A 26370-nucleotide genomic window follows, 5' to 3' on the forward strand; every position below is an offset into this window, starting at 1 on the left:
GAGAAGAGGTTTTAAAATAATTAGCGCATGCTTACTTTTACCGCATGCCTTTGGTAAGCGCAGGAGTGAGAAGAGGTTTTAAAATAATTAGCGCATGCTTACTTTTACCGCACGCCTTTGGTAAGCGCAGGAGGGAGAAGAGGTTTTAAAATAATTACCGCATGCTTACTTTTACCGCATGCCTTTGGTAAGCGCAGGAGTGAGAAGAGGTTTTCAATTAATTAGCGCCCCGGCGGCAATTCATGGAAATACGGTACTTGCCAGAATGTGCCAATAAATTAAATTACAATCTCAATGTCATACTCACAGTTTACAAGGAGCCAATGAGAAGGGCTTGACACATTTTGAAGGGGATTGATAGCATAACAGTGGTACATTCCAGAATCGTTGCGGGACAGAGGGTTGAAGGTGACGGTGAGGTTATCCATGGACAGCGAGGTTCTGTTGTCCGCCATCAATGGGACTCCATCTTTCATCCAGAGCACTTGCTGTGGGGTTCCGGACACATTGCACGTCAACGTGGTTGGATAACCTTCTATGGCAGGGCTCATGGGCACCGTTATGTTCGCCTCTTTTATTTTGTCTAGGAAAAAACAAAAAAAATATAATAATTGTTTTGATCAGGAAAAATACGTTTTCTTACCGTAAACCGTAATTGTGGTGGAGGCGGTGGTGTTGTAGCCGGTGATGGCGTTGAGTGCCTTGCAGGTGTACGGGCCGCTCATGTCGCTGCTAAGAGGAGGTGTGTGGTAGACGGAGCTGTTTGCCACCACCGTCTTGTTAAAGTACCACATGTACTGACTGGGCGGGTGTGACGAGGCGTTGCAGCTGAGCGCCACGCTGCTCCCCACCAGCGCCGCGGTGTGTGCCGTGACGGTTGGCACTCCTGGTCCATCTGCACACAACATCCAGTTAATTAATACCGTATTTTTCGGACTATAAGGCGCAGTTTTTTTTCATAGCTTGCGCCTTATACTCAGGAGCGACTTATGTGTGAAATTATTAACACATTACCGTAAAATATCAAATATTATTATTAAGGGATGCACCGAAATGAAAATTTGTGGCCGAAGCCGAATCCGAATAAAATTTAAACGCTTGGCCGAAGGCCGAATACTGAATACGGAATAATGAATGCAGTTTTTCACAATTTTTTTTATATTGCATAAATAGCCTACAATAATAAATAAATAAATTGGTTGTACTTGTATAGCGCTTTTCTACCTTCATGGTACTCAAAGCGCTTTGACACTACTTCCACATTTACCCATTCACACACACATTCACACACTGATGGAGGGAGCTGCCATGCAAGGCGCCAACCAGCACCCATCAGGAGCAAGGGTGAAGTGTCTTGCTCAGGACACAACGGACGTGACGAGGTTGGTACAAGGTGGGATTTGAACCAAGGACCCTCGGGTTACGCACGGCCACTCTCCCACTGCGCCCGGCGTGTCGCATTCACCATAACCAGCATTCACACATAATTTTTTCTACACCAAAATTAATCTATTTATTCTATTTATCCAGATCAATACATTTTTAGACATGTTTTTTTAAATAAAGTCCATTTTTATTGAATATTGACATTTTTTAAATATTCCAGTAGCCTTTGCTTTTCAAAAAAAGCACAAAGTTTTTCATTTATATTAGGCCTTCAAACAAAACATGCATTCAAAAAAAAGATAAAGTGCATTAAAGTGGATAAACCCACAACAAATGAATTATTGTCCTTTTGGCAAAAGTCTGCTTAGCCACAGTAGATATGCTAATAATGTAAACAGAAGGCTCAAGTAAATCTCAATTAAGTGTGTGCTTGTAACCTCATACACTTATACAGGTAGCCTACACAACAGGCTAATAATGTAAACAGCACACACACAATGTAAAGAACACACATCAGAGAAATACCGTCTTCTCGGTATCGTGTAACGGGGCTCGATGTGCTCCATGAGTCTCCGAAAGCCAATGTCCTCCACAACACTAAACGGTTGATCATCCAAAGCCATAAACTCCATTACCTTCTTTGTAATTCCGTTTGCTTTGGCACTGTCAGTGGCAAACTTTTTCGTCCTCTCAAAGACGTCGGCCAGGAGGCACCTCCTCGAGACAGTTTGGCTGAACGTTCGTTGCAAACTGCAATACTTTTGTCACTTTCCGCCACTTTAAAATATCTCCACACTGCTGACATTTTTCCGAAGGCGCCAGTTGGTTATTTATGCCTCATATAACGTACACTTATTCACCCTGTTGTTCACTATTCTTTATTTATTTTAAATTGCCTTTCAAATGTCTATTCTTGTTGGGTTTTATTGAACAAATTTCCCCCAAAAATGCGACTTAAAAATGTTTTTTTTCCTTCTTTATCAAGCATTTTCGGTCGGTGCGACGTCTACTCCGGGGCGATTTATCATCCGAAAAATACGTTGAACCAAAAATAACAGAAAGGTGAGTGTCCCTAAAAAAAAAAAAGTCATTGAAGCTTAAGGAAGGCTATGCAGAACAAAACTAAAACTGAACTGGCTACAAAGTAAACAAAAACAGATTGCTGGACGACAGCAAAAACTTTCTGCGAAGCAAAGACGGCGTACACAAAGTACATCCGAGCATGACATGACAATCAACAATGTCCCCAACAAAAAAGGATAAAAACAACTGAAATAGTCTTGATCGCTAAAACAAAGTACCGTATTTTTCGGACTATAAGTCACAGTTTTTTTCATAGTTTGGCCGGGGGTGCGACTTATACTCAGGAGCGACTTATGTGTGAAATTATTAACATGTTAACGTAAAATATCAAATATTATTTATCTCATTCACGTAAGAGACTAGACGTATAAGATTTCATGGGATTTAGCGATTAGGAGTGACAGATAGTTTGGTAAAGGTATAGCATGTTCTATATGTTATAGTTATTTGAATGACTCTTACCATAATATGTTAGGTTAACATAGCAGTTGGTTATTTATGCCTCAAATAACGTACACTTATTCAGCCTGTTGTTCACTATTCTTTATTTATTTTAAATTGCCTTTCAAATGTCTATTTTTGTTGGGTTTTATTGAACAAATTTCCCCCAAAAATGCGACTTAAAAATGTTTTTTTTTTCCTTCTTTATTAAGCATTTTCGGTCGGTGCGACGTCTACTCCGGGGCGATTTATCATCCGAAAAATACGGTACACCAAAAATAACAGAAAGGTGAGTGTCCCTAAAAAAAAAAAAGTCATTGAAGCTTAAGGAAGGCTATGCAGAACAAAACTAAAACTGAACTGGCTACAAAGTAAACAAAAACAGATTGCTGGACGACAGCAAAGACTTTCTGCGAAGCAAAGACGGCGTACACAAAGTACATCCGAGCATGACATGACAATCAACAATGTCCCCAACAAAAAAGGATAAAAACAACTGAAATAGTCTTGATCGCTAAAACAAAGTACCGTATTTTTCGGACTATAAGTCACAGTTTTTTTCATAGTTTGGCCGGGGGTGCGACTTATACTCAGGAGCGACTTATGTGTGAAATTATTAACATGTTAACGTAAAATATCAAATATTATTTATCTCATTCACGTAAGAGACTAGACATATAAGATTTCATGGGATTTAGCGATTAGGAGTGACAGATAGTTTGGTAAAGGTATAGCATGTTCTATATGTTGTAGTTATTTGAATGACTCTTACCATAATATGTTAGGTCAACATAGCAGTTGGTTATTTATGCCTCATATAACGTACACTTATTCACCCTGTTGTTCACTATTCTTTATTTATTTTAAATTGCCTTTCAAATGTCTATTCTTGTTGGGTTTTATTGAACAAATTTCCCCCCAAAAATGCGACTTAAAAATGTTTTTTTTCCTTCTTTATCAAGCATTTTCGGTCGGTGCGACGTCTACTCCGGGGCGATTTATCATCCGAAAAATACGTTGAACCAAAAATAACAGAAAGGTGAGTGTCCCTAAAAAAAAAAAAAAGTCATTGAAGCTTAAGGAAGGCTATGCAGAACAAAACTAAAACTGAACTGGCTACAAAGTAAACAAAAACAGATTGCTGGACGACAGCAAAGACTTTCTGCGAAGCAAAGACGGCGTACACAAAGTACATCCGAGCATGACATGACAATCGACAATGTCCCCACAAAAAAGGATTAATACCATTGAAATAGTCTTGATCGCTAAAACTAATTACCGTATTATTCGGACTATAAGTCACAGTTTTTTTCATAGTTTGGCCGGGGGTGCGACTTATACTCAGGAGCGACTAATGTGTGAAATTATTAACACGTTATCGTAAAATTTCAAATAATATTATTTAGCTCATTCGTGTAAGAGACTAGACGTATAAGATTTCATGGGATTTAGCGATTAGGAGTGACAGATAGTTTGGTAAAGGTATAGCATGTTCTATATGTTATAGTTATTTGAATGACTCTTACCATAATATGTTAGGTTAACATAGCAGTTGGTTATTTATGCCTCATATAACGTACACTTATTCAGCCTGTTGTTCACTATTCTTAATTTATTTTAAATTGCCTTTCAAATGTCTATTCTTGTTGGGTTTTATTGAAAAAATTTCCCCCCAAAAATGCGACTTAAAAATGTTTTTTTTCCTTCTTTATCAAGCATTTTCGGTCGGTGCGACGTCTACTCCGGGGCGATTTATCATCCGAAAAATACGTTGAACCAAAAATAACAGAAAGGTGAGTGTCCCTAAAAAAAAAAAAAAGTCATTGAAGCTTAAGGAAGGCTATGCAGAACAAAACTAAAACTGAACTGGCTACAAAGTAAACAAAAACAGATTGCTGGACGACAGCAAAAACTTTCTGCGAAGCAAAGACGGCGTACACAAAGTACATCCGAGCATGACATGACAATCAACAATGTCCCCAACAAAAAAGGATAAAAACAACTGAAATAGTCTTGATCGCTAAAACTAATTACCGTAATTTTCGGACTATAAGTCACAATTTTTTTCATAGTTTGGCCGGGGGTGCGACTTATACTCAGGAGCGACTTATGTGTGAAATTATTAACATGTTAACGTAAAATATCAAATATTATTTATCTCATTCACGTAAGAGACTAGAAGTAAAAGATTTCATGGGATTTAGCGATTAGGAGTGACAGATAGTTTGGTAAAGGTATAGCATGTTCTATATGTTATAGTTATTTGAATGACTCTTACCATAATATGTTAGGTTAACATAGCAGTTGGTTATTTATGCCTCAAATAACGTACACTTATTCAGCCTGTTGTTCACTATTCTTTATTTAGTTTAAATTGCCTTTCAAATGTCTATTTTTGTTGGGTTTTATTGAACAAATTTCCCCCAAAAATGCGACTTAAAAATGTTTTTTTTCCTTCTTTATCAAGCATTTTCGGTCGGTGCGACGTCTACTCCGGGGCGATTTATCATCCGAAAAATACGTTGAACCAAAAATAACAGAAAGGTGAGTGTCCCTAAAAAAAAAAAAAAGTCATTGAAGCTTAAGGAAGGCTATGCAGAACAAAACTAAAACCGAACTGGCTACAAAGTAAACAAAAACAGATTGCTGGACGACAGCAAAGACTTTCTGTGACGCAAAGACGGCGTACACAAAGTACATCCGAGCATGACATGACAATCAACAATGTCCCCACAAAAAAGGATAAAAAAAACCTGAAATAGTCTTGATCGCTAAAACAAAGTACCGTATTTTTCGGACTATAAGTCACAGTTTTTTTCATAGTTTGGCCGGGGGTGCGACTTATACTCGGGAGCGACTAATGTGTGAAATTATTAACACGTTATCGTAAAATTTCAAATAATATTATTTAGCTCATTCGTGTAAGAGACTAGACGTATAAGATTTCATGGGATTTATGGATTAGGAGTGACAGATTGTTTGGTAAACATATAGCATGTTCTATATGTTATAGTTATTTGAATGACTCTTACCATAATATGTTAGGTTAACATAGCAGGCACCTTCTCAGTTGGTTATTTATGCGTTATTTATGTTGTTCACTATTCTTTATTTATTTTAAATTGCCTTTCAAATGTCAATTCTTGGTGTTGGGTTTTATCAAATAAATTTCCCCCCAAAAAATGCGACTTATACTCCAATGTGACTTATATATGTTTCTTTCCTTCTTTATTACGCATTTATGGCAGGTGCGACTTATACTCCGGAGCGACTGATACTCCGAAAAATACGGTAACCTCTTGTATACAATGTACGTAAACATAAATAATTGCTAACGTCGCTCATCCATCTGTGCACACCTCGGGACACGCCCACGGGCGCGCAGATCCAGGGACACGCCGTGTGCGTCTCCACCCTGCTGCAGCCACCAGGTGCAATCGTTTTCCAGCAATTTACACACCGATCTGTCTTCTTAAACCTGGACAACCTGCCATCACTGGCCGCAGTATAGTCTTCTGTTCGAGTACAGTAAGCCTGTCCCACATCCTTCATGTTATCCTGCTCTCGCTGTGTTTGCCCATCCGTGTTTTCTTGTGTCGTCCCCGCAGTACCCTCCCCGTCCTTTTTAAAGTGAGCTGTGCGTATCACCCTTTTCCCTGGATCTCCCTCTGGACTCTGACTGCCTCCCTCAATCCTTGACCCTCCCCGCTTGGACACGGATCTTGCCCCTTTGCTCCTGCCTTACGGACTTCCACGTTCCTTCACTCTCGTCAACACTTTGGTAAGACACACTTCAGTTGAATTCTACACATAGTCTTACACCATACACTTTTGAGTTTTTGTCACACTTCATTTCCTTGGTTTATTCATTATTATATATATATATATATATATATATATATATATATATATATATATATATATATATATATATATATATATATATATATATATATATATATATATATATATAACTAACTTGTTTTGAGGCATTATTGTTATGGTTTAAACAGGGAAGTGACGGAAAACGGACACCATGTGGAAGTAATGTCCAAAGATTTATTGTGTATATATATATATATATATATATATATATATATATATAGCAGCTACGTTTTATTAATATACCGTAGCTGCGTGTGTCAAATATGAGTTATAAAATGACTTCCGCCTCCTGGTGGTAGAGGGCGCTAGTGATCCTTCTTGCGACTACTCGGCTGCAGAAGAAGTGACAACAAGCAGCAAGAGTGAGCAGCGATGGTTTATTTTTTTCCTCTCGCTGGCACTTTTAACATGGAAGATTACATATCTAAAATAAAAGCGTTTTCTAAACTGGACTTTCAATCGAAGCAGGAGGCAATAAAGGAAGATCTCCATTGAGACTTTTAAAACTGAACAAAGATAAGGAAGACTTCTATAAACAAGTTATCGATGCTTTTGATCAGAAGGAGCCGCGCATGGACTTCATTTATAAGTAAAGGTAAGACCATAATAACGTTTTTTTTAATCAAATGTGCTTTTCATGATGGTATCCTTACATCACACTCAAATTTATAGGCGCAGGCCTAAATTTACCGCATGCCTTTGGTAAGCGCCGGAGTGAGAAGAGGTTTTAAATTAATTAACGCTCCGGCGGCAATTCAAGGAAATACGGTAATATGACCCCTTTAATGCGCCTCATAATCAGGGCGGTTTTTGTATGAAAAAAAACCTGACTAAACTCACTCATCGGCAGTGCGCCTTATAATCCGGTGCGCCCTATGGTCCGGAAAATACTGGTAATCTTGTAATGTTGTTGTGATAAAACAAAGAACTTACATACGACAGCCAGGGTGAAATTATCACTGGCTAAGCTGCTGAGTGGGTTGGAAGCGTAGCAGCTGTAATTCCCGCCGTGGTGAATCAGGACGGGCTCAAAGGTGAGGGTGGCGTTGTTCATGGAGAAGCTCCTTGCGGCGTCAGATTCCAAAAGGGTGTCGTTGTGCATCCAGGTGATGGAGTACACGTCGCCAGTTGTGTCACAGGTCAGCGTGAAATTGTGGTTCAAGATGGGATAAGACAGCATATGGTTTACGGAGGTCATTGTCACCGGAGCTGCGGGGAAACAACAAAATAACCAACCAAGGTTAAAATAAAACAAATAAATACAGCAAGAGGTTGCCTACAGCCACAGCTTGGAATACTATTGTAAATGCAGTACTGTTGGTGGTTCCTGGAGGTTTTTTAGAGGCTATAATTGGTGCAATAGAGCAGTGGTTCTCAAACTTTTTACAGTGATGTACCCCCTGTGAACATTTTTTTAATTCAATTACCACCTAATCAGATCAAAACATTTTTGGTTGAAAAAAAAGTTATATGCAGCACTATGTCATCAGTTTCTGATTTATTAAATTGTACAACAGTGCAAAATATTGCTCATTTGTAGTGGTCTTTCTTGAACTATTTGGAAAAAAAGATATAAAAATGACTAAAAACTTGTTAAAAAATAAACAAGTGATTCAATTATAAATAAATATTTCTACACATAGAAGTAATCATCAACTTAAAGTGCCCTCTTTGGGGATTGTAATAGAGATCCATCTGGATTCATCAACTTCATTCTAAACATTTCTTCCCAAAAAAGAAATCTTTCACATCAATATTTATGGAACATGTCCACAAAAAAAATCTAGTTGTCAACACTGAATATTGCATTGTTTTTCACAGTTTAGGAACTTACATTCATATTTTGTTGAAGTATTATTCAATAAATATATTTTGTAAAGAATTTGTGAATTGTTGCTCTTTTTAGAATATTTAAAAAAAATCTCACATTATCTGGATTGGACCTGGTTTTAAAAACCTTTCAGACAAGTCTAATTTCATTAACAACCTGGTCTTTTTTTTAATTTTGTCATTAAAATAAAATAAATTAAAAAAAACTAAACATTTCCTTGGACAAAAAAGAAAGTAAAATAATATAAAACAATTACATAAAAAATAGTAATTAATGATAATGTTAGTGGACCGGCGGCACACACAATAATGTGTGTTTCAGGGACTGTGTCCCTTACAGACTGTGCTTTGTATGTTGTGGGAACCAGAATTTTGGTAGCAGAAAGAAACAACCCTTGTTTGTGTGAGCGGGTGTGGATGAGTGTGAATGGGGGAGGGAGGGTTTTCTTGGGGTGGGCGGGGGAGGGGTGGTTGATGCACTAATTCACGGGTGTCAAACTCTGGCCCGCGGGCCAAATCTGGCCCGCCGTGTGATTTAATTTGGCCCTTGAGGCAATATCAATTTAGCATTAGAGCTAATACTCATACTTGCCAACCCTCCTAATTTTCCCGGTAGACTCTCCCGAAAATCTCCCGGGGCAACCATTCTCCCGAATTCTTACCGATTTCCACCTGGACAACTATATTGGGGGCGTGCATTTAAGGCACTGCCTTTAGCGTTCTCTACAACCTGTCGTCACGTCCGCTTTTCCTTCTTACTAACAGCGTGTCACATAATATTTGTGGCTTTTACACACACACACACACACACGAGTAAATGTAACGCATACTTGGTCAACAGCCATACAGGTCACACTGAGGGTAGCCGTATAAACACCTTTAGCGCTGTTACAAATATGCGCCACACTGTGAACCCACACCAAACAAGAATGACAAACACATTTCAGGTGAACATCCGCACCGTAACACAACAGAACAAATACCCAGAATCCCTTGCAGCACTAACTCTTCCGGGAAACTTCCAGCAAACTGACCAATAATTAACGTTTTATTCATGCATTTTCTCTTGCTACTTCAAGGCTTGAATGTTTGGTTCATTCATTATTGTTATTTTATTTTCAAACTTGTTATTAGCCTGTGGAAAAAATTTGATATTTACCTCAGAAGATTGCAAATAGAAAAAAAGGCATTACATTTTTATTTAAATTTTATTTGAAATGCCGTTGATATTTTTTTATTTATTATTATTATTATTATTATTATTTGAAACTGGATTTTGCATGTCACTAAAGTTATATAAGCCTTGCTTGTTCAATATTTAATGCAAAACTTGTTTGGGTCCCTATTAAAAGGTTAATTTGTCCAACCTTGGCCCGCGGCTTTGTTCCGTTTAAAATTTTGGCCCACTCTGTATTTGAGTTTGACACCCCTGCACTAATTGAAAGTGTATCTTGTATATTTTTATGTTGATTTAATAATTTTTTTTTAAATAAATAAAAAATCTTGCGTACCCCTTGGCGTACCTTCAAGTACCACCAGTGGTCCGCGTGCCCCCACTTGAGAACCACTGCAATAAAGGACCCTTTAAACCAGGCCTGGGCAATTATTTTGACTCGGGGGCCAAATTTAAAGAAATTAATGTGTCTGGGGGCCGGTATATATATTTTAGGAACACTAATACAAAACCTACAACACTAATACAAAAATGTCAGATCGAATGCTCAAAACGTTATGACAGACTGCCTTAAAAAAGCGGAATGCAATTTTACATTTTTTACTGAATGAGACACCCAGAATGTACATGAAAATAAAGAATGTGGGATTTACATTATTAACTTTGAAAGATAAAACACTGAATATTGACAACATATGAACGTCACCCCCCCTCTACATCCACATATTTTACAATCAAGCGGAACACAACAAAAATGCAACAAACAGCTAAATATGAACGCAAAAAAACACCTAAAATCTGATGTATATGAATATATTGTAAAAATCTCCTTCCGCTGACACCCGCATTTCAGGTTCTGGAAACACTCTGTGGAAACGCTCCCCACCCACACTGCTTGGTGCCTCGTCTGAGCTACTTTGACTTCGATGACCAAAGTTAATCATTAGATTACCAAAGTAAATAGTAAATCATGCAAAAGCGCAGATTTCAACCATTGAAATACTTGGTATAGTTCAAGACTTACGATCATTATAAAACATGAGTGCACATCATAATGGTAGCTAAACTTTCTATTTTAAAGATCTGAAAAAAAGATTTGGGAATATCCGGCGGGCCAGATTAAAAAGACTGACGTGCCGTATGTGGCCCCCGGGCCTTAATTTGCCCAAGTCTGCTTTAAACTGCGAATAATGTTAAAATACTTGTTAAATAAAACATCTTCTTTGTTTTTAGTAAATATTTAGGCCTACTACACTACTGTATTTTAATGTTGGTCAATATAGTGGTACTTGCAAAGCTAAGTGTGAAGTGTCTAAGTCTGAGGGACTTTGTAGAAATAGGTCTGGGGAAAAAAAAAAATCATGTTTTCACTTTCTAAATACGATGTTTACAATATGAGGGACATGAAATACCACTCTTAAGTCATCTTTAGACTATTTTGATTCAATACAGTCATACTTGCCAACCTTGAGAAATGGTTTATATAGGGCACAGAGTGGGTGGGTACAAACAGGCGTAGGGGTGTGGTGATTGGCTCATGTGTTACCTAGGAGGTGTTTTCGTCTGTGGGGGCATGTTGAAATGATTGCGCTTGTTGAGGGATGACAGGTCTGGATGGTATATAATAAAACAGTTTCTCTTTTAAGCATAGGTTGCATCTTTTATAACCACTGTTGTAAGGTGTGCTGGATGCAAGAATTTGCCATGTTATTGAATATTCAACATTATTGTCTTTGAGGTTCCAAATGTGTTTGCTGAGTTCTGTAGAATTCCGCAAAGTCTGGTTTCTAAAGGAGGCGTTGTGATTATTCCATCTTGTTTTGAGCGCTCCTTCGGTTAATCCTACGTACGTGTCGGATGTGTTAATGTTTGTTGGTCGAATTCAGCTTTGCTAGATGACAGCATCGATAGCCTTTTATTAATTCCGGTAGGTATTCTTTTCGTGGTGGTGGGTGGGTGGTTGCTGTCATGGTACACGTATTGGAGTGTTGTGTTGGGTTTATATATATATATATATATATATATAAATAAAATAAATACTTTAATTTCAGTGTTCATTTATTTACACATATACACACACATAACCCTCATCTACTCATTGTTGAGTTAAGGGTTGAATTGTCCATCCTTGTTCTATTCTCTGTCACTATTTTCCTAAACATATGCATGTACAGTAGATGGCAGTATTGTCCTGTTTAAGAGTGTCACAACATTGTTGTTTACGGCAGACGAACTGCTTTACGGTAGACCAAAACGTGACTGCTGTTGTTGTGTGTTGTTACCGTGCTGGGAGGACGTTAATGAAACTGCCTAACAACAAACCCACATAAGAAACCAAGAACTCGCCGTCGATCATTCTACAGTTATAACGTCATTGGGCAGACAGGCTATTTATATTGTGGGAAAGCGGACGTGAAAACAGCCTGTCCTCACTCAGGTCCGCATGGAGCTGGAGGGGGCGTGGCCTCCAGCTCCGGCTGAATTTCGGGAGAGGAGCTTAATTTGGGGAGTCTCCCGGAAAATCCGGGAGGGTTGGCAAGTAAGAATACAGTAACTGCTTGAGACTGAGCCAATCAGTGGCCCCGATACGTAACAGCGCACTTTGACTTGTTTGGTCTCATCTAGTGGCCAATGCGACTGTAGTATTGGTCTTTTTGGCGCATTTAAACATTTTCATGGTTAATATGGGCAAAAAATGTGCTTTAAAAAGTTCGAAGCGACGGACGACTGTACTGACAAACTTAGTACGGTTATTCCACCCCCCTTCACTTACTCAGAACAGTGAGCGTGTGGTTCGCCGTGCTGTTTGTCCCTGTGATGTTGTTGAAGGCCATGCAGGTGTACGTCCCGCTCATGTTTAAGACCAGCGGTCCGGTGTGATACACGGAGGTGTTGGCCAGCACGGTGTTGTTGAAGTACCAGGTGTGCTGGCTCGGAGGGTGGGAGCTGCTGGAGCAATTGAGCATCACCGATGTCCCGGTCAGGCCCATGGCGGGCGCCGTGATCACTGGCGTGTACGGGCCGTCTGCCAAAACAAGCCAAAGGTTACATTTGTGCCTAGTATAGTACAATTATGTCCGGGCAAAAAATATGATCGCTTATGAACAATAACTGACAAATTATTTCGGGGATAATAGCAATAGCATTGTGTTAGATGTAAATATAAACGGAATACAATGTTTTGCAATTCCTTTTCAACCCATATTCAGTTGAATATGCTACAAAGACAACATATTTGATGTTCAAACTGATGAAAAAGTTTTTTAGCAAATAATCATTAACTTTAGAATTTGATGCCAGCAACACGTGACAAAGAAGTTGGGAAAGGTGGCAATAAACACTGATAAAGTTGAGAAATGCTCATCAAACACTTATTTGGAACATCCTACAGGTGTGCAAGCTAATTGGGAACAGGTGGGTGCCATGATTGGGTATAAAAGCAGCTTCCATGAAATGCTAAGTAATTCACAAACAAGGATGGGGCGAGGTTCACCGATTTGTAAGCAAATTGTCGAACAGTTTAAGAACAACATTTCTCAACGAGCTATTGCAAGGAATTTAGAGATTTTACCATCTACGGTCCGTAAAATCATCAAAAAGTTCAGAGAATCTGGAGAAATCACTGCACGTAAGTGATATTACGGACCCTTGACCCCTCAGGTGGTACTGCATCAAAAACCGACACTGTGTGAAGGATATCACCACATGGGCTTAGGAACACTTCATAAAACCACTGTCAGTAACTACAGTTTGTTGCTAAATCTGTAAGTGCAAGTTAAAACTCTACTATGCAAAGCAAAACCCATTTATCAACAATATCCTGAAACGCCGCCGGTTTGGCTGGGCCCGAGCTCATCTAAGATGGACTGATGCAAAGTGGAAAAGTGTTCTGTGGTCTGACGAGTCCACATTTCAAATTATATTTGTAAACTGTGGACGTGGTGTCCTCCGGGACGAAGAGGAAATCAACCATCCGGATTGTAATACGCGAAAAGTTCAAAAGCCAGCATCTGTGATGGTATGGGGCTGTATTAGTGCCCAAGGCATGGGTAACTTACACATCAGTGAAGGCACCATTAATGCTGAATGGTCCATACAGGTTTCGGAGCAACATATGTTGTCATCCAAGCAACGTTATCATGGACGCCCCTGCTTATTTTAGCAAGACGATGCCAAGCCACGTGTTACAACAGCGTGGCTTCGTAGTAAAAGAGTGTGGGTACTTTCCTGGCCCGCCTGCAGTCCAGACCTGTCTCCCATCGAAAATGTGTGGCGAATTATGAAGCGTAAAATACGACAGCGGAGACCCTGGACTGTTGAACGACTGAAGCTCTACATAAAACAACAATGAGAAATAATTCCACTTTCAAAGCTTCAACAATTAAATTCCTCAGTTCCCAAAAGTTTATTGAGTGTTGTTAAAAGAAAAAGTGATGTAACACAGTGGTGAACATGCCCTTTCCCAACTACTTTGGCACATGTTGCAGCCATGAAATTCTAAGTTAATTATTATTTGCAAATATGGGTTGAAAAGGATTTGCAAATCATTGTATTCCGCTTATATTTACATCTAACACAATTTCCCAACTCATATGGAAACGGGTTTGTAAATGCTGTGCGTTATGGCATCACTTCATAAAAATATAGTCGTTGTTTACATCCTATTTTATTGTTTTTATACAATATTTATTATCTGAAAGTTATTTTTTATTTTAAAAGGCATGTTACATCTTAAAACCGTGCAGTTTTGGAGTACAAGCATCAATGACATGGTGTTAGAATAATTATGTGTAAGTTATCACACAACTCTCATGCTTAAAGGCCGTTGCAATAGTTATTAGCTATTGTGCTCAAGTTGTACTTTTCTATCTGTGCAAGGACAAAACTTGTTATCAGTCATGGCATATGATGGGTTGCCTCGCCGCAGATATTTTGTTTGTCTTAGCCCACTAACAGCCAAGGACTTCAAGGACCTCAACGAAGATAAGACGACAGCACGCAGACGAAGCAGAGACAGGGCAATCACAAGGACCCAGCACATTCCATCACGTATTGTGCGTACTGGAAGCTGCTTTGCATGAGGCGGCCTCAGTGATGTAACCAGGGACATCCCAAATACCGTATTTCCTTGTATTGCTGCCGGGGCGCTAATTAATTTAAAACCTCTTCTCACTCCGGCGTTTACCAAAGGCATGCGGTAAAGGCAAGCATGCGCTAATTATTTTAAAACCTCTTCTCACTCCGGCGCTTACCAAAGGCATGCGGTAAATTTAGGCCTGCGCTTATAAATTTGAGTGTGATGTAAGGATACCATCATGAAAAGCACATTTAATAAAAAAAACGTTATTATGGTCTTACCTTTACTTATAAATGAAGTCCATGCGCAGCTCCTTCTGATCAAAAGCATCGATAACTTGTTTATAGAAGTCTTCCTTATCTTTTTCAGTTTTAAAAGTCTCTATCTTCATGGAGATCTTCCTTTATTACCTCCTGCTTCGATTGAAAGTCCAGTTTAGAAAACTGTTTTATTTTAGATATGTAAGCTTCTATGTTTAAAGTGCAAGCGAGAGAAAAAAAATAAACCATCGCTGCTCACTCTTGGTGCTTGTTGTCACTTCTTCTGCAGCCGAGTAGTTGCAAGAAGGATCACTAGCGCCCTCTACCACCAGGAGCCGGGAGTCATTTGATGACTCATATTTGACACACGCAGCTACGGTATATTAATAAAACATAGCTGCTTACTGTTCTTTTCAGCATATTCAATAGCTTGGACCTTAAATCCTACTGAATAGCTCTTAATCTTCTTCCCTTTATGCGATTTCAATTTATTGAAATCAGCCTCTTCCATCTTGAAAATGATGACAGGTGAAGTGTCACTCGTGACGTGACGAGTTCGACCTGGCGGAAGTTCTAGGCATATGCTAATTATTTTGCGATACGAGTTTGACACGGCGGAAATTGCAGACATGCGCTAATAAAAATATTTTGCGAAACGAGTTTGACCCGGCGTTAATCCTGAGCATGCGCTAATTATTTTGCAAAAAGAGTTTGACCCGGCAGTAATTCCCGGCAGCAATTCAAGGAAATACGGTAAATAGAGGAGCATGTGGGCTGGACTTTAGAGTGTAGGTTGTTTCTGTAAGTAGAGTACAGCGCAAAACGTCTCTCCTCATTGAGCTAAATTGAACTCTGTCTCTGCATGATTCCTTGCTTCTTGTCTGTTTAATAGATGTCATCAGTGTTTGCACCTGACACATGGATTTTTATTCAATTTCAATGGGTTGACGTTAAATGAGTTAAGAGCTCCGTCACAGAACCAACTAGGCTCCTAAATTGAGACACGACTGCAGTCACATTTTCACGGCATAATCGCTTCCTGTCACAACTAGCAAGACCCCACGCTTATTTCTTTTGAATGACACCTCGCACATGACAGTTGGGGTTACATTTGCTGGCACCAGAACAAGAACTCTTTTAATTTTGAGCAAAAAAATTGCAGAAGGGCTGACGTTTGGTCACTATTGACTTTTAGTTTTCAGGTTGAGAAAACCATAGGACAAATTTATATGAGACGTTTTCTCTGGACTCCTGTGAAAAAAAAGTATAGTATAGTTGGATACTCACAGTAGACCTCCACAGTGTAAGGGCTGCTGGTCATGTTGCTCACAGCGTTAAAAGCTTGACACTGATAGTCCCCAGCATCCGAGGGCTGGGCGGGGTTGAGAGTCAAGGTCTTGTTGTCCACAGTAAACAGTGTGGTGTTGTCGGCAGACACCGGGTTACCGTTCATCCACCACTGAATGAGATGAACCATGCCGGTCACGTGACACTCCAGGGCGAAGGTCTGCTGGGCGATTGCCGGTACACCCGTGTGGTTGACCATGACTGCTGTTATTGGCGCTGTGGTTGGATAATTGTTGGTTATCAAACAGCATGTAGACGATATGTTGAATAAATAGGTCATTAAAGGTTATAATTGTCAATTATTTTGTCAACAGGCGTAAAATGGCAAAGCTACACAAAAAACCCCGACACATTTGTTCCTGATTAAAATCAGTTTCAAAGCTTACAGTCATACAGCAGGGATCTTGCAACATTTTCCAGGGCCAAAACAGGGTACAGTGAGTGGGGTGGCCATACCACTGCCATTTAGAAACTAAAATACAGTGCGTTGAATCAATTGTTACGTGTAAAGACATTTAAATTTGTTTACAAAATTGAGGGGGGAATTTAAAAAAAAAAAGTACATTAATATTATATATGTTATAGATATCCATCCATCCATTTTCTACCGCTTGTCCCTTTCGGGGTCGCTGGAGCCTATCTCAGTTGTATTTGGGCGGTAGGTGGGGTACACCCTGGACAAGTCGCCACCTCATCGCAGGGCCACATTCACACACTAGGGCCAATTTAGTGTTGCCAATCAACCTATCCCCAGGTGCATGTCTTTGGAAGTGGGAGGAAGCCGGAGTACCTTGAGGGAACCCACGCAGTCATGGAGAGAACATGCAAACTCCACAAAGAAAGATCCCGAGCACAGGATCGAACCACGGACCTACGTATTGTGAGGCAGACACACTAACTCCTTTTCCACCGTTCTGCCATGCTCTTTATATTATATATAGAGAGAAGTAAATATACACATATGTAGATATATATACATGTATATATCGATTTTTATAATATCTATATATATAATATATTCTGAAAACATCTATAAATAAATAAATAAATACATAAATATTAATATATATATATATATATATATATATATATACATACATATATATATACATACAGTTGTTTAAAAACATTTAAATCTTTAACATTTTTAAATAAAGAATATCATATATATATATATATATATATAAAAAGCTATACATCTATTAAGCGTTTCATTGCGCCTAATTGATGTAGAGTTTTCTATAATTATATATATTGTTCCAGCAGGGACTCGCTTAATTGATGTATAGTTTTTTATAATTGTGTGTATATATATATATATATATATATACCCATCCATCCATCCATTTTCCACCACTTATTCCCTTTTTGGGGTAGCGGGGGCGCTGGCGCCTATCTCAGCTACAATCGGGCGGAAGGCGGGGTACACCCTTGACAAGTCGCCACCTCATCACAGGGCCAACACAGATAGACAGACAACATTCACACTCACATTCACACACTAGGGCCAATTTAGTGTGTGTATATATATATATATATATATATATATATATATATATATATATATATAGGTGTGGGAAAAAATCACAAGACTACTTCATCTCTACAGATCTGTTTCATGAGGGGTTCCCTCAATCATCAGGAGATTTTAATGGAAGCATTCACATACAATGGTTTATATAGGGCACAGAGTGGGTGGGTACAAGCAGGCGTAGGGTGTGGTGATTGGCTCATGTGTTACCTAGGAGGTGTTTCCGTCTATGGCGGCATGTTGAAATGATTTCACTGCGCTTGTTGAGGGATGATAGATCTGGATGATATATAATAAACAGTTTCTCTTTTAAGCATAGGTTGCATCTTTTATTACCACTGTTGTAAGGTGTGCTGGATGCAAGAATTTGCCATGTTATTGAATATTCAACATTATTGTCTTTGAGGTTCCAAATGTGTTTGCTGAGTTCTGTAGAATTCTGCAAAGTCTGGTTTCTAAAGGAGGCGTTGTGATTATTCCATCTTGTAACCTATGCTTAAAAGAGAAACTGTTTATTATATATCATCCAGATCTATCATCCCTCAACAAGCGCAGTGAAATCATTTCAACATGCCGCCATAGACGGAAACACCTCCTAGGTAACACATGAGCCAATCACCACGCCCCTAGGCCTGCTTGTACCCACCCACTCGGTGCTCTATATAAACCATTGTATGTGAATGCTTCCATTAAAATCTCCTGATGATTGAGGGAACCCCTCATGAAACAGATCTGTAGAGATGAAGTAGTCTTGTGATTTTTTCCCACACCTACATATTGCGCTCTACCACGGTATCGAGCACTATTCTCTGGATAATCCAATCAAGACATATATATATATATATATATATATATATATATATATATATATATATATATATATATATATATATATATACACAATTATAAAAAACTATACATCAGTTAAGCGTGTCATTGCTGGAAAATCTTGAGTGAATTTACATGTGACCTCAGACCCAGTGATGAATTTGCAGGTCCAGCACCCCTTTTCCCGTGCAGATAGCCCCAGCAAATAACTTTTTTTTCTGTTATCATAAAAAAAAAAAAAAAAAAAAAATTAAAAAAACAAGAAAAAAACAGAATGATTTACATTTTAAAGCAGAAAAAAGTCATTTGCAAATATGCTGTGATCCACTTTACTACTGTCTAATTTTCAATTTTTAAATGTCTTTACTGTATGGTCATTTTTTTCACATTTCTCATTCTGGCCTTTAAATGCAATTAATATTTAATAAGTACATTATGGCCTATAGTAGTATGAACAGACTTACTAAATAAAAGCGGAATAAATATGAATAATTGAATATGTAATATTTTGGGGTTTGTTTTGGTAAGCTGACATTATTTGGCATTAGGAAAGGGCGAAGTGGTAGGAAATGGATGGATGGAAGGAACAAATAAGTGATGATATTCAAAGGACGTCCCAAGGGTTGATACAATAACCAAAAAGGTAGAGGGTGTCAACAAGCCTCTGGTAAGTCCCGAAACTAGTTTGGTAATGTCGGCCCGCATGAAACCACAAGTCTTTGTGTGTGAGTGGATAATAATAACAGAACAAACACCTGCTATGAGGGCTCTGTCGTCAAACTGAACGGTCAAGGATTTTGAATTATGAGTCAGGGGTGTAACGGTACACAAACATTTCGGTTCGGTACGTACCTTGGTTTAGAGGTCACGGTTCGGTTCATTTTCGGTACAGTAAGAAAACAACAAAATATACATTTTTGGGTTATTTATTTACCAAATTTGTAAAAAAATGGCTTTATCCTTTTAACATTGGGAACACTATAATAATTCTGCCCACGTTAATGAACATTAAACTGCTTCAAGTTGTTGCTTTGATTAAATAAAATGACAAAACCTTTCTTCTACTTATAAAAAGTGAAACATTAAGTCAACTCATCATGCTTGATTTATTACAGCATTGGGGAAGCCTGTAGTTGACTTTTATCATGTAAATTTTATATTTTTGTCAACATGTGATAGCAGCAGGGACCCTGCCATTCAAAACTAGGCTGCTACATTACTAATGATTAATATAACTATAGTTGAAAAAATAGTACAATAGCAATAGGGGCGGTATAGCTCGGATGGTAGAATGGCCGTGCCAGCAACTTGAGTGTTGCAGGTTCGATCCCCGCTTCCGCCATCCTAGTCACTGCCATTGTGTCGTTGGGCAAGACACTTTACCCACCTGCTCCCAGTGCCACCCACACTGGTTTAAATGTAACTTAGATATTGGGTTTCACTATGTGAAGCGCTTTGGGTCACTAGAAAAAAAGCGCTATATAAAATGTAATACACTTCACTTCACAGGAGACTATTCATCCCTGAACACCATGGAGTTCATGTGAAATGACAGACAGACAGGGCTTTGCTGCTCCTAACACACGCACAGACACAGTAAAATGAGCTAACGTTACGCTAAACGCTAATTAGCCTTCACCTCAAGCCAGAACTGCGAGCGAGCAGCTTAAGTTTCTAAAAGGTCAACGGGCTCATAGTAATGTTAGTAGTAGTTGTGACTGGGAGGTGTTTTTTTTATAATTTGGGGAGAGTACGCTGTCCGCTGCTCACATGCTAAACACATATCTGCTCGACGCTAAAGCACTGACTACATGCGCTCTGAATACGCACTGCTGATTGGCTGTTACATCGCTCTGAATACACACTGCTGATTGGCTTTGTACGTAACCAATCAGATGGTTGTGTGGGTGGGACAATGCTGGGTGCTGACACAGAGGCAGAAAGCCGAGCAGCTTGTTAAGACTTTAGCTTACAAACTTGTTCGATACACCTCCGAACCGGACCAAAACGGTTCAATACAAACACATGTACCGTTACACCCCCAGTATGAATCCATACAAACAAAATACAAAACATAAAATGGTGTTGAATACAGAAACTTTACCCATGATGCTGATCATTGCACTTGCAAACTTGAAACTCGATGTGACGCTGTTGTGGAGGAGACACTGGTAATCCCCCGTGTGGTTCTTTGTGACGTTGCTGAGTACAAGCTGTGGGTCAGAGTGGGAGATGTTCGTCCCGTTCATCAGCCACTGGATCGTTGCCGTGGGCTTGGACTCGGCCGAGCATGACAGGGTGATGTTAGACCCTGTGATGTGGGTGTACTTTGAGGGGGTTACTGACACTTGAGGGTTCGTCGGACCGTCTGTGAAAAAACAGAGAAATAGTCTTTTTCTGGGACAGCCAAGTACATTTTGTATCTAAATATCAACACTTACAGCTGATGTTAAAAAGGACTTGCGAACTGATTCCTTGGCTGATGCCGTTGGACACGTTACACCTGAACGGGCCCTGGTCGTAGCGGGTTACTCGGGCGATGGTCAGCTTGGAGCCGTTAGCGCTGATTTGAACGTTTCCGCCAGCCGTCACCTCGGAGGTGTCGTTCAGCCACTTGAAGGACAAAGAAGTGCCCGTGATGTTGGTGCACGTGAGCACCACTGTGTCGTTGAACTCCACCAGGTTGCTACCGTTTGCAGCCAGGTTCACGCCCGTGATCGGTACTGGGGAGGAAATAGGTCCAAGATGTAAAACACAACAAGGGATAATTCCAAAGAACCTGCTGCTGCCTAATTGGAACACAATCTTTCACTTTGTCACCTTGGATCCAATATGGAGGCCGAGTTGCAAGATTTACTGTACAAGATTTTGTAATATCCTGGTTTTCAAGATTCAAGATTGTTTATTGTCATATGTACAGTTTGCCGTACGATGAAAATCTTACTTTGTTTGTCCACCCTTTAACAAGTACACCTACATATATATCTATACTGTATATACCTTTATATACATATATACCTACATATATATCTATACTGGCTCACCTGCACTGGCTTCCTGTGCACTTAAGATGTGACTTTAAGGTTTTACTACTTACGTATAAAATACTACACGGTCTAGCTCCATCCTATCTTGCCGATTGTATTGTACCATATGTCCCGGCAAGAAATCTGCGTTCAAAAGACTCCGGCTTATTAGTGATTCCTAACGTTCACAAGTTAGCATTCACAGGCCTGACGGCCTGTGGGTAGAAACTGTTTGTCAGTCTCGTAGTCCTGGATTTCAGAGTCCTGTATAGTCTGCCTAGGAGGCTGAAGAGACTGTGCTGGGGGTGTGTACTGTCCTTGATGATGTTGTGTGCTCTCCTGGTGGCCCTGGTAGAGTACATGTCCTGTAGTGAGGGGAAGGCTGCTCCTGATATGTATACTGAGCAGTTTTAATCACTTGCTGGAGTGACTTCCTGTCCTTAGCAGTGCAGTTTCCATACCAGACCGTGGTTGAGCTGGTAAGGACACTCTCAACGGTACTTCTATAGAAGTTGCTGAGAATTTTGGGTGGCATATTAAATTTTCTCAACCTTCTTAGGAAGTACAGTCGCTGCTGGGCTTTCTTTATTGTTTGTTGGGTGTTGTGATCCCAAGTAAGGTCCTCGCTGATGTGGGTCCCGAGGAATTTAAAGGTTTTCACCCTGCCCACCTTTGTCCCCCCTATGTAAAAAGGTGTGTACTCTGCATTCCTTCTCCGTGGGTCAATAATCATCTCCTTGGTCTTGTCTGTGTTCAAGGAGAGATTATTATCCTGACACCAGGCCACCAGTTCCGTTACCTCCCTTCTGTACGCTGCCTCAGCTCCCCCGGTGATCAGTCCGACGATTGTAGTATCATCCGCAAACTTGATGAAACTGGTGTTGTTCTGGGAGGCCAGACAGTTGTGTGTGAAGAGGGTGTACAGTAGGGGGCTCAGCATGCAGCCTTGGGTGGTCCCTATGCTTAGAACCTTTGTGCCTGATGTCTGGTTGCCGATTCCGACTGACTGGGGCCGGTTTGTGAGAAAGTTCAGGACCCAGTCACAGAGAGTCTGTGTCAGACCAACAGTGAGGAGTTTAGCAGTGAGTTTTTGTGGGATGACCGCGTTAAAGCAGAACTGAAGTCGATGAAAAATGTTTTGGTGCCATTCATAAAATGTAATGTGTTCTGCTCATATTAAACGTGGTAATATAATCTAAGAAGAGACGATAATTGTCTTGGTCATCTTGTCAGCTGAATACGTAGCTCGTAGCTTTGCCTGGACTTTGATCTAAACCACAAGGAAGTGTAACAGTGTCTGGAATAATCCCATATTTACAACCTGCAATAGACACAATTTAGGTATTGATATATTGTTATTTATTACCATAAAACTGGAAGGTGTTGCTTTTGGACCAGATCTTATCCTGGTCACCCCCCAGGTTCATTTGATGACGCATGAACTGGTTTTAAATGAATCCCAGACAGAGTAAATTATTTTGATATTTTTTTAATCCAAAGTTTTGGGAGACCTTATATGCACAACACATTCAATTCGCATCGCCCTAGTTGATCTGCTAATACTACCGAAGTTTCACCTTTTAATACCCCTCCCCAGAAAATTCCCATATCTATTCTCCTTCTAAACCTGAGACATTTGAGATAAGAAGGGTGTTATTGCTTCTAGTTACATTCCAAGCTTCAAGGTCTACGCACGCCCAACACTTAGGTGTTTTAAAATATGACTACGATTTAAAAATATATCTATCTCTGTCAATGGTCATCGTTTTGCTTATCTTTTCGGTTAAATATAGCTAATGTAGCTAGTAGCTTCACCTTTGATTGACAAAAATATAAGGAAGCACAAGAATGTCTGGAATAATCCCATAATTACAACCTGCCATAGTCTAGTTGCTCCCTGAAATTGTTATTTGTTACCATAATGAAGGCTTGTTCTCTGAGTGTGAACTGCCCTAATCCAAAATGCCTGCAGAGTCACTAATTCTAAATCTAATCTGAAAATCGAAAACATAATCAGATATCCTTATTTTGGTGTTGTACCTTTCAATTTAATGCACTCTGCTTACATTTCCACATGTGACGATAATATTTAAGACTGGATGGTCATCGTTTTGCTTATCTTTTCGGTTAAATATAGCTAATGTAGCTAGTAGCTTCACCTTTGATTGACAAAAATAGAAGGAAGCCCAAGAATGTCTGGAATAATCCCATAATTACAACCTGCCATAGTCTGGTTGCTCTCTGAAATTGTCATTTATTACCATAATGAAGCCTTGTTCTCTGATCGTGAACAGCCTTGTCCAAAATAGCTGCAGAATCACAAATTTTAAATCTAATCTGAAAATCAAAAACATAATCAGATCTCCTTGTTTTGGTGTTGTACCTTTCAATTTAATGCAATCTGCATACATTTAGACATTTGACGATAACACTTAAGACTGGATGGTCATTGTTTTGCCTATCTTTTCGGTTAAATACAGCTAATTTAGCTAGTAGCTTCACCTTTGATTGACAAAAATAGAAGGAAGCGCAAGAATGTCTGGAATAATCCCATAATTACAACCTGCCATAGTCTGGTTGCTCCCTGAAATTGTTATTTGTTACCATAATGAAGTCTTGTTCTCTGATCGTGAACAGCCCTGTCCAAAATAGCTGCAGAATCACAAATTTTAAATCTAATCTGAAAATCAAAAACATAATCAGATATCCTTGTTTTGGTGTTGTACCTTTCAATTTAATGCAATCTGCATACATTTAGACATTTGACGATAATATTTAAGACTGGATGGTCATTGTTTTGCCTATCTTTTCGGTTAAATATAGCTAATGTAGCTAGTAGCTTCACCTTTGATTGACAAAAATAGAAGGAAGCGCAAGAATGTCTGGAATAATCCCATAATTACAACCTGCTACAGTCTGGTTGCTCCCTGAAATTGTTATTTATTACCATAATGAAGCCTTGTTCTCTGATCGTGAACAGCCCTGTCCAAAATAGCTGCAGAGTCACAAATTTTAAATATAATCTGAAAATCAAAAACATAATCAGATATCCTTATTTTGGTGTTGTACCTTTCAATTTAATGCACTCTGCTTACATTTACACATTTGACGATAATACCTAAGACTGGATGGTCATTGTTTTGCCTATCTTTTCGGTTAAATATAGCTAATGTAGCTAGTAGCTTCACCTTTGATTGACAAAAATACAAGGAAGCGCAAGAATGTCCGCAATAATCCCATAGTTACGATTTGCTATAGTCTTGTTGCTCCCTGTAAAAAAAAGACACAATCTAGGTATTGATAAATTGTTATCTATTACCGTAACGAAGCCTTAAGTTCTCTGATCGTGAACTGCCCTAATTTAAAATGGCTCCAGAGTTACTAGTCTTGAATCTAATCTGAAAATCATTAACATAATCAGATATCCTTGTTTTGGTGTTGTACCTTTCAATATAATGCAACCTGCTTACTGTATTTTTCGGACTATAAATCCCAGTTTTTTTCATAGTTTGGCCGGGGGTGCGACTTATACTCAGGAGCGACTTAATGTGTGAAATTATTAACACATTACCGTAAAATATCAAATAATATTATTTAGCTCATTCACGTAAGAGATTAGACGTATAAGATTTCATGGGATTTAGCAATTAGGAGGGACAGATAGTTTGGTAAAGGTATAGCATGTTCTATATGTTATAGTTATTTGAATGACTCTTACCATAATATGTTAGGTTAACATAGCAGGCACCTTCTCAGTTGGTTATTTATGCCTCATATAACGTGCACTTATTCAGCCTGTTGTTCACTATTTATTTATTTTAAATTGCCTTTATAATGTCTATTCTTGGTGTTGGGTTTTATCAAATAAATTTCCCCCAAAAATGTGACGTATACTCCAGTGCGACTTATATATGTTTTTCCCTTCTTTATTATGCATTTTCGGCAGGTGCAATTTATACTCCGGAGCAATTTATACTCTGAAAAATACGGTACACTTACACATGTGACAATAATACCTGGTGATGGTCATTGTTTTGCTTATCTTTTAGGTCAAATATAACTAATGTAGCTAGTAGCTTCACCTTTGATTGACAAAAATACAAGGAAGAACACCAATGTCTGGAATAATCCCAAAACTACAACCTGCCATTGTTTGGTTTATCCTTATAAACAATAGACACAATATAGTTATTGATAAATTGCTATTTATAAATATAATCGAGCCTTGTTCTCTTAACCTAAACGAAAATGGGTGCCTAGTTGTTGAATTTACATCTCATCTGAAAATCATTAAAGGGTAACATTATCAGCAGACCTATGTAAGCGTCAATATATACCTTGATAGTGCAGAAAAAAGACCATATATTTTTTTAACCGATTTCCGAACTCTAAATGGGTGAGTTTTGGCGAATTAAACGCCTTTCTGTTTATCGCGCTGGAGGCGATGACGTCAGAATGTGACGTCGCCGAGGTAACACACCCACCATTTTCATTTTCAACAC

The 26370-nt window shown here is 39.1% G+C and overlaps 1 protein-coding gene across 1 annotated transcript in view; it reads right to left on the reverse strand.

Moving 5' to 3' along the window:
• The window catches only part of ceacam1 (CEA cell adhesion molecule 1), an 87125-nt gene that overhangs the window by 26518 nt on the left and 34237 nt on the right, over positions 1-26370 (reverse strand). The window contains exons 8-14 of the mRNA XM_061916605.1: positions 21284-21565; positions 20947-21210; positions 16424-16699; positions 12573-12824; positions 7729-8004; positions 644-895; positions 308-583 (exon numbers count right to left, since the gene is read on the reverse strand). Coding sequence (XP_061772589.1) covers positions 308-583; positions 644-895; positions 7729-8004; positions 12573-12824; positions 16424-16699; positions 20947-21210; positions 21284-21565 — 1878 coding nt within the window. The remainder of the gene's footprint in view (positions 1-307; positions 584-643; positions 896-7728; positions 8005-12572; positions 12825-16423; positions 16700-20946; positions 21211-21283; positions 21566-26370) is intronic.

Source organism: Nerophis ophidion, linkage group LG11 (genome assembly GCF_033978795.1).
Source record: "Nerophis ophidion isolate RoL-2023_Sa linkage group LG11, RoL_Noph_v1.0, whole genome shotgun sequence".
Classification (NCBI taxonomy): Eukaryota; Metazoa; Chordata; class Actinopteri; order Syngnathiformes; family Syngnathidae; genus Nerophis; species Nerophis ophidion.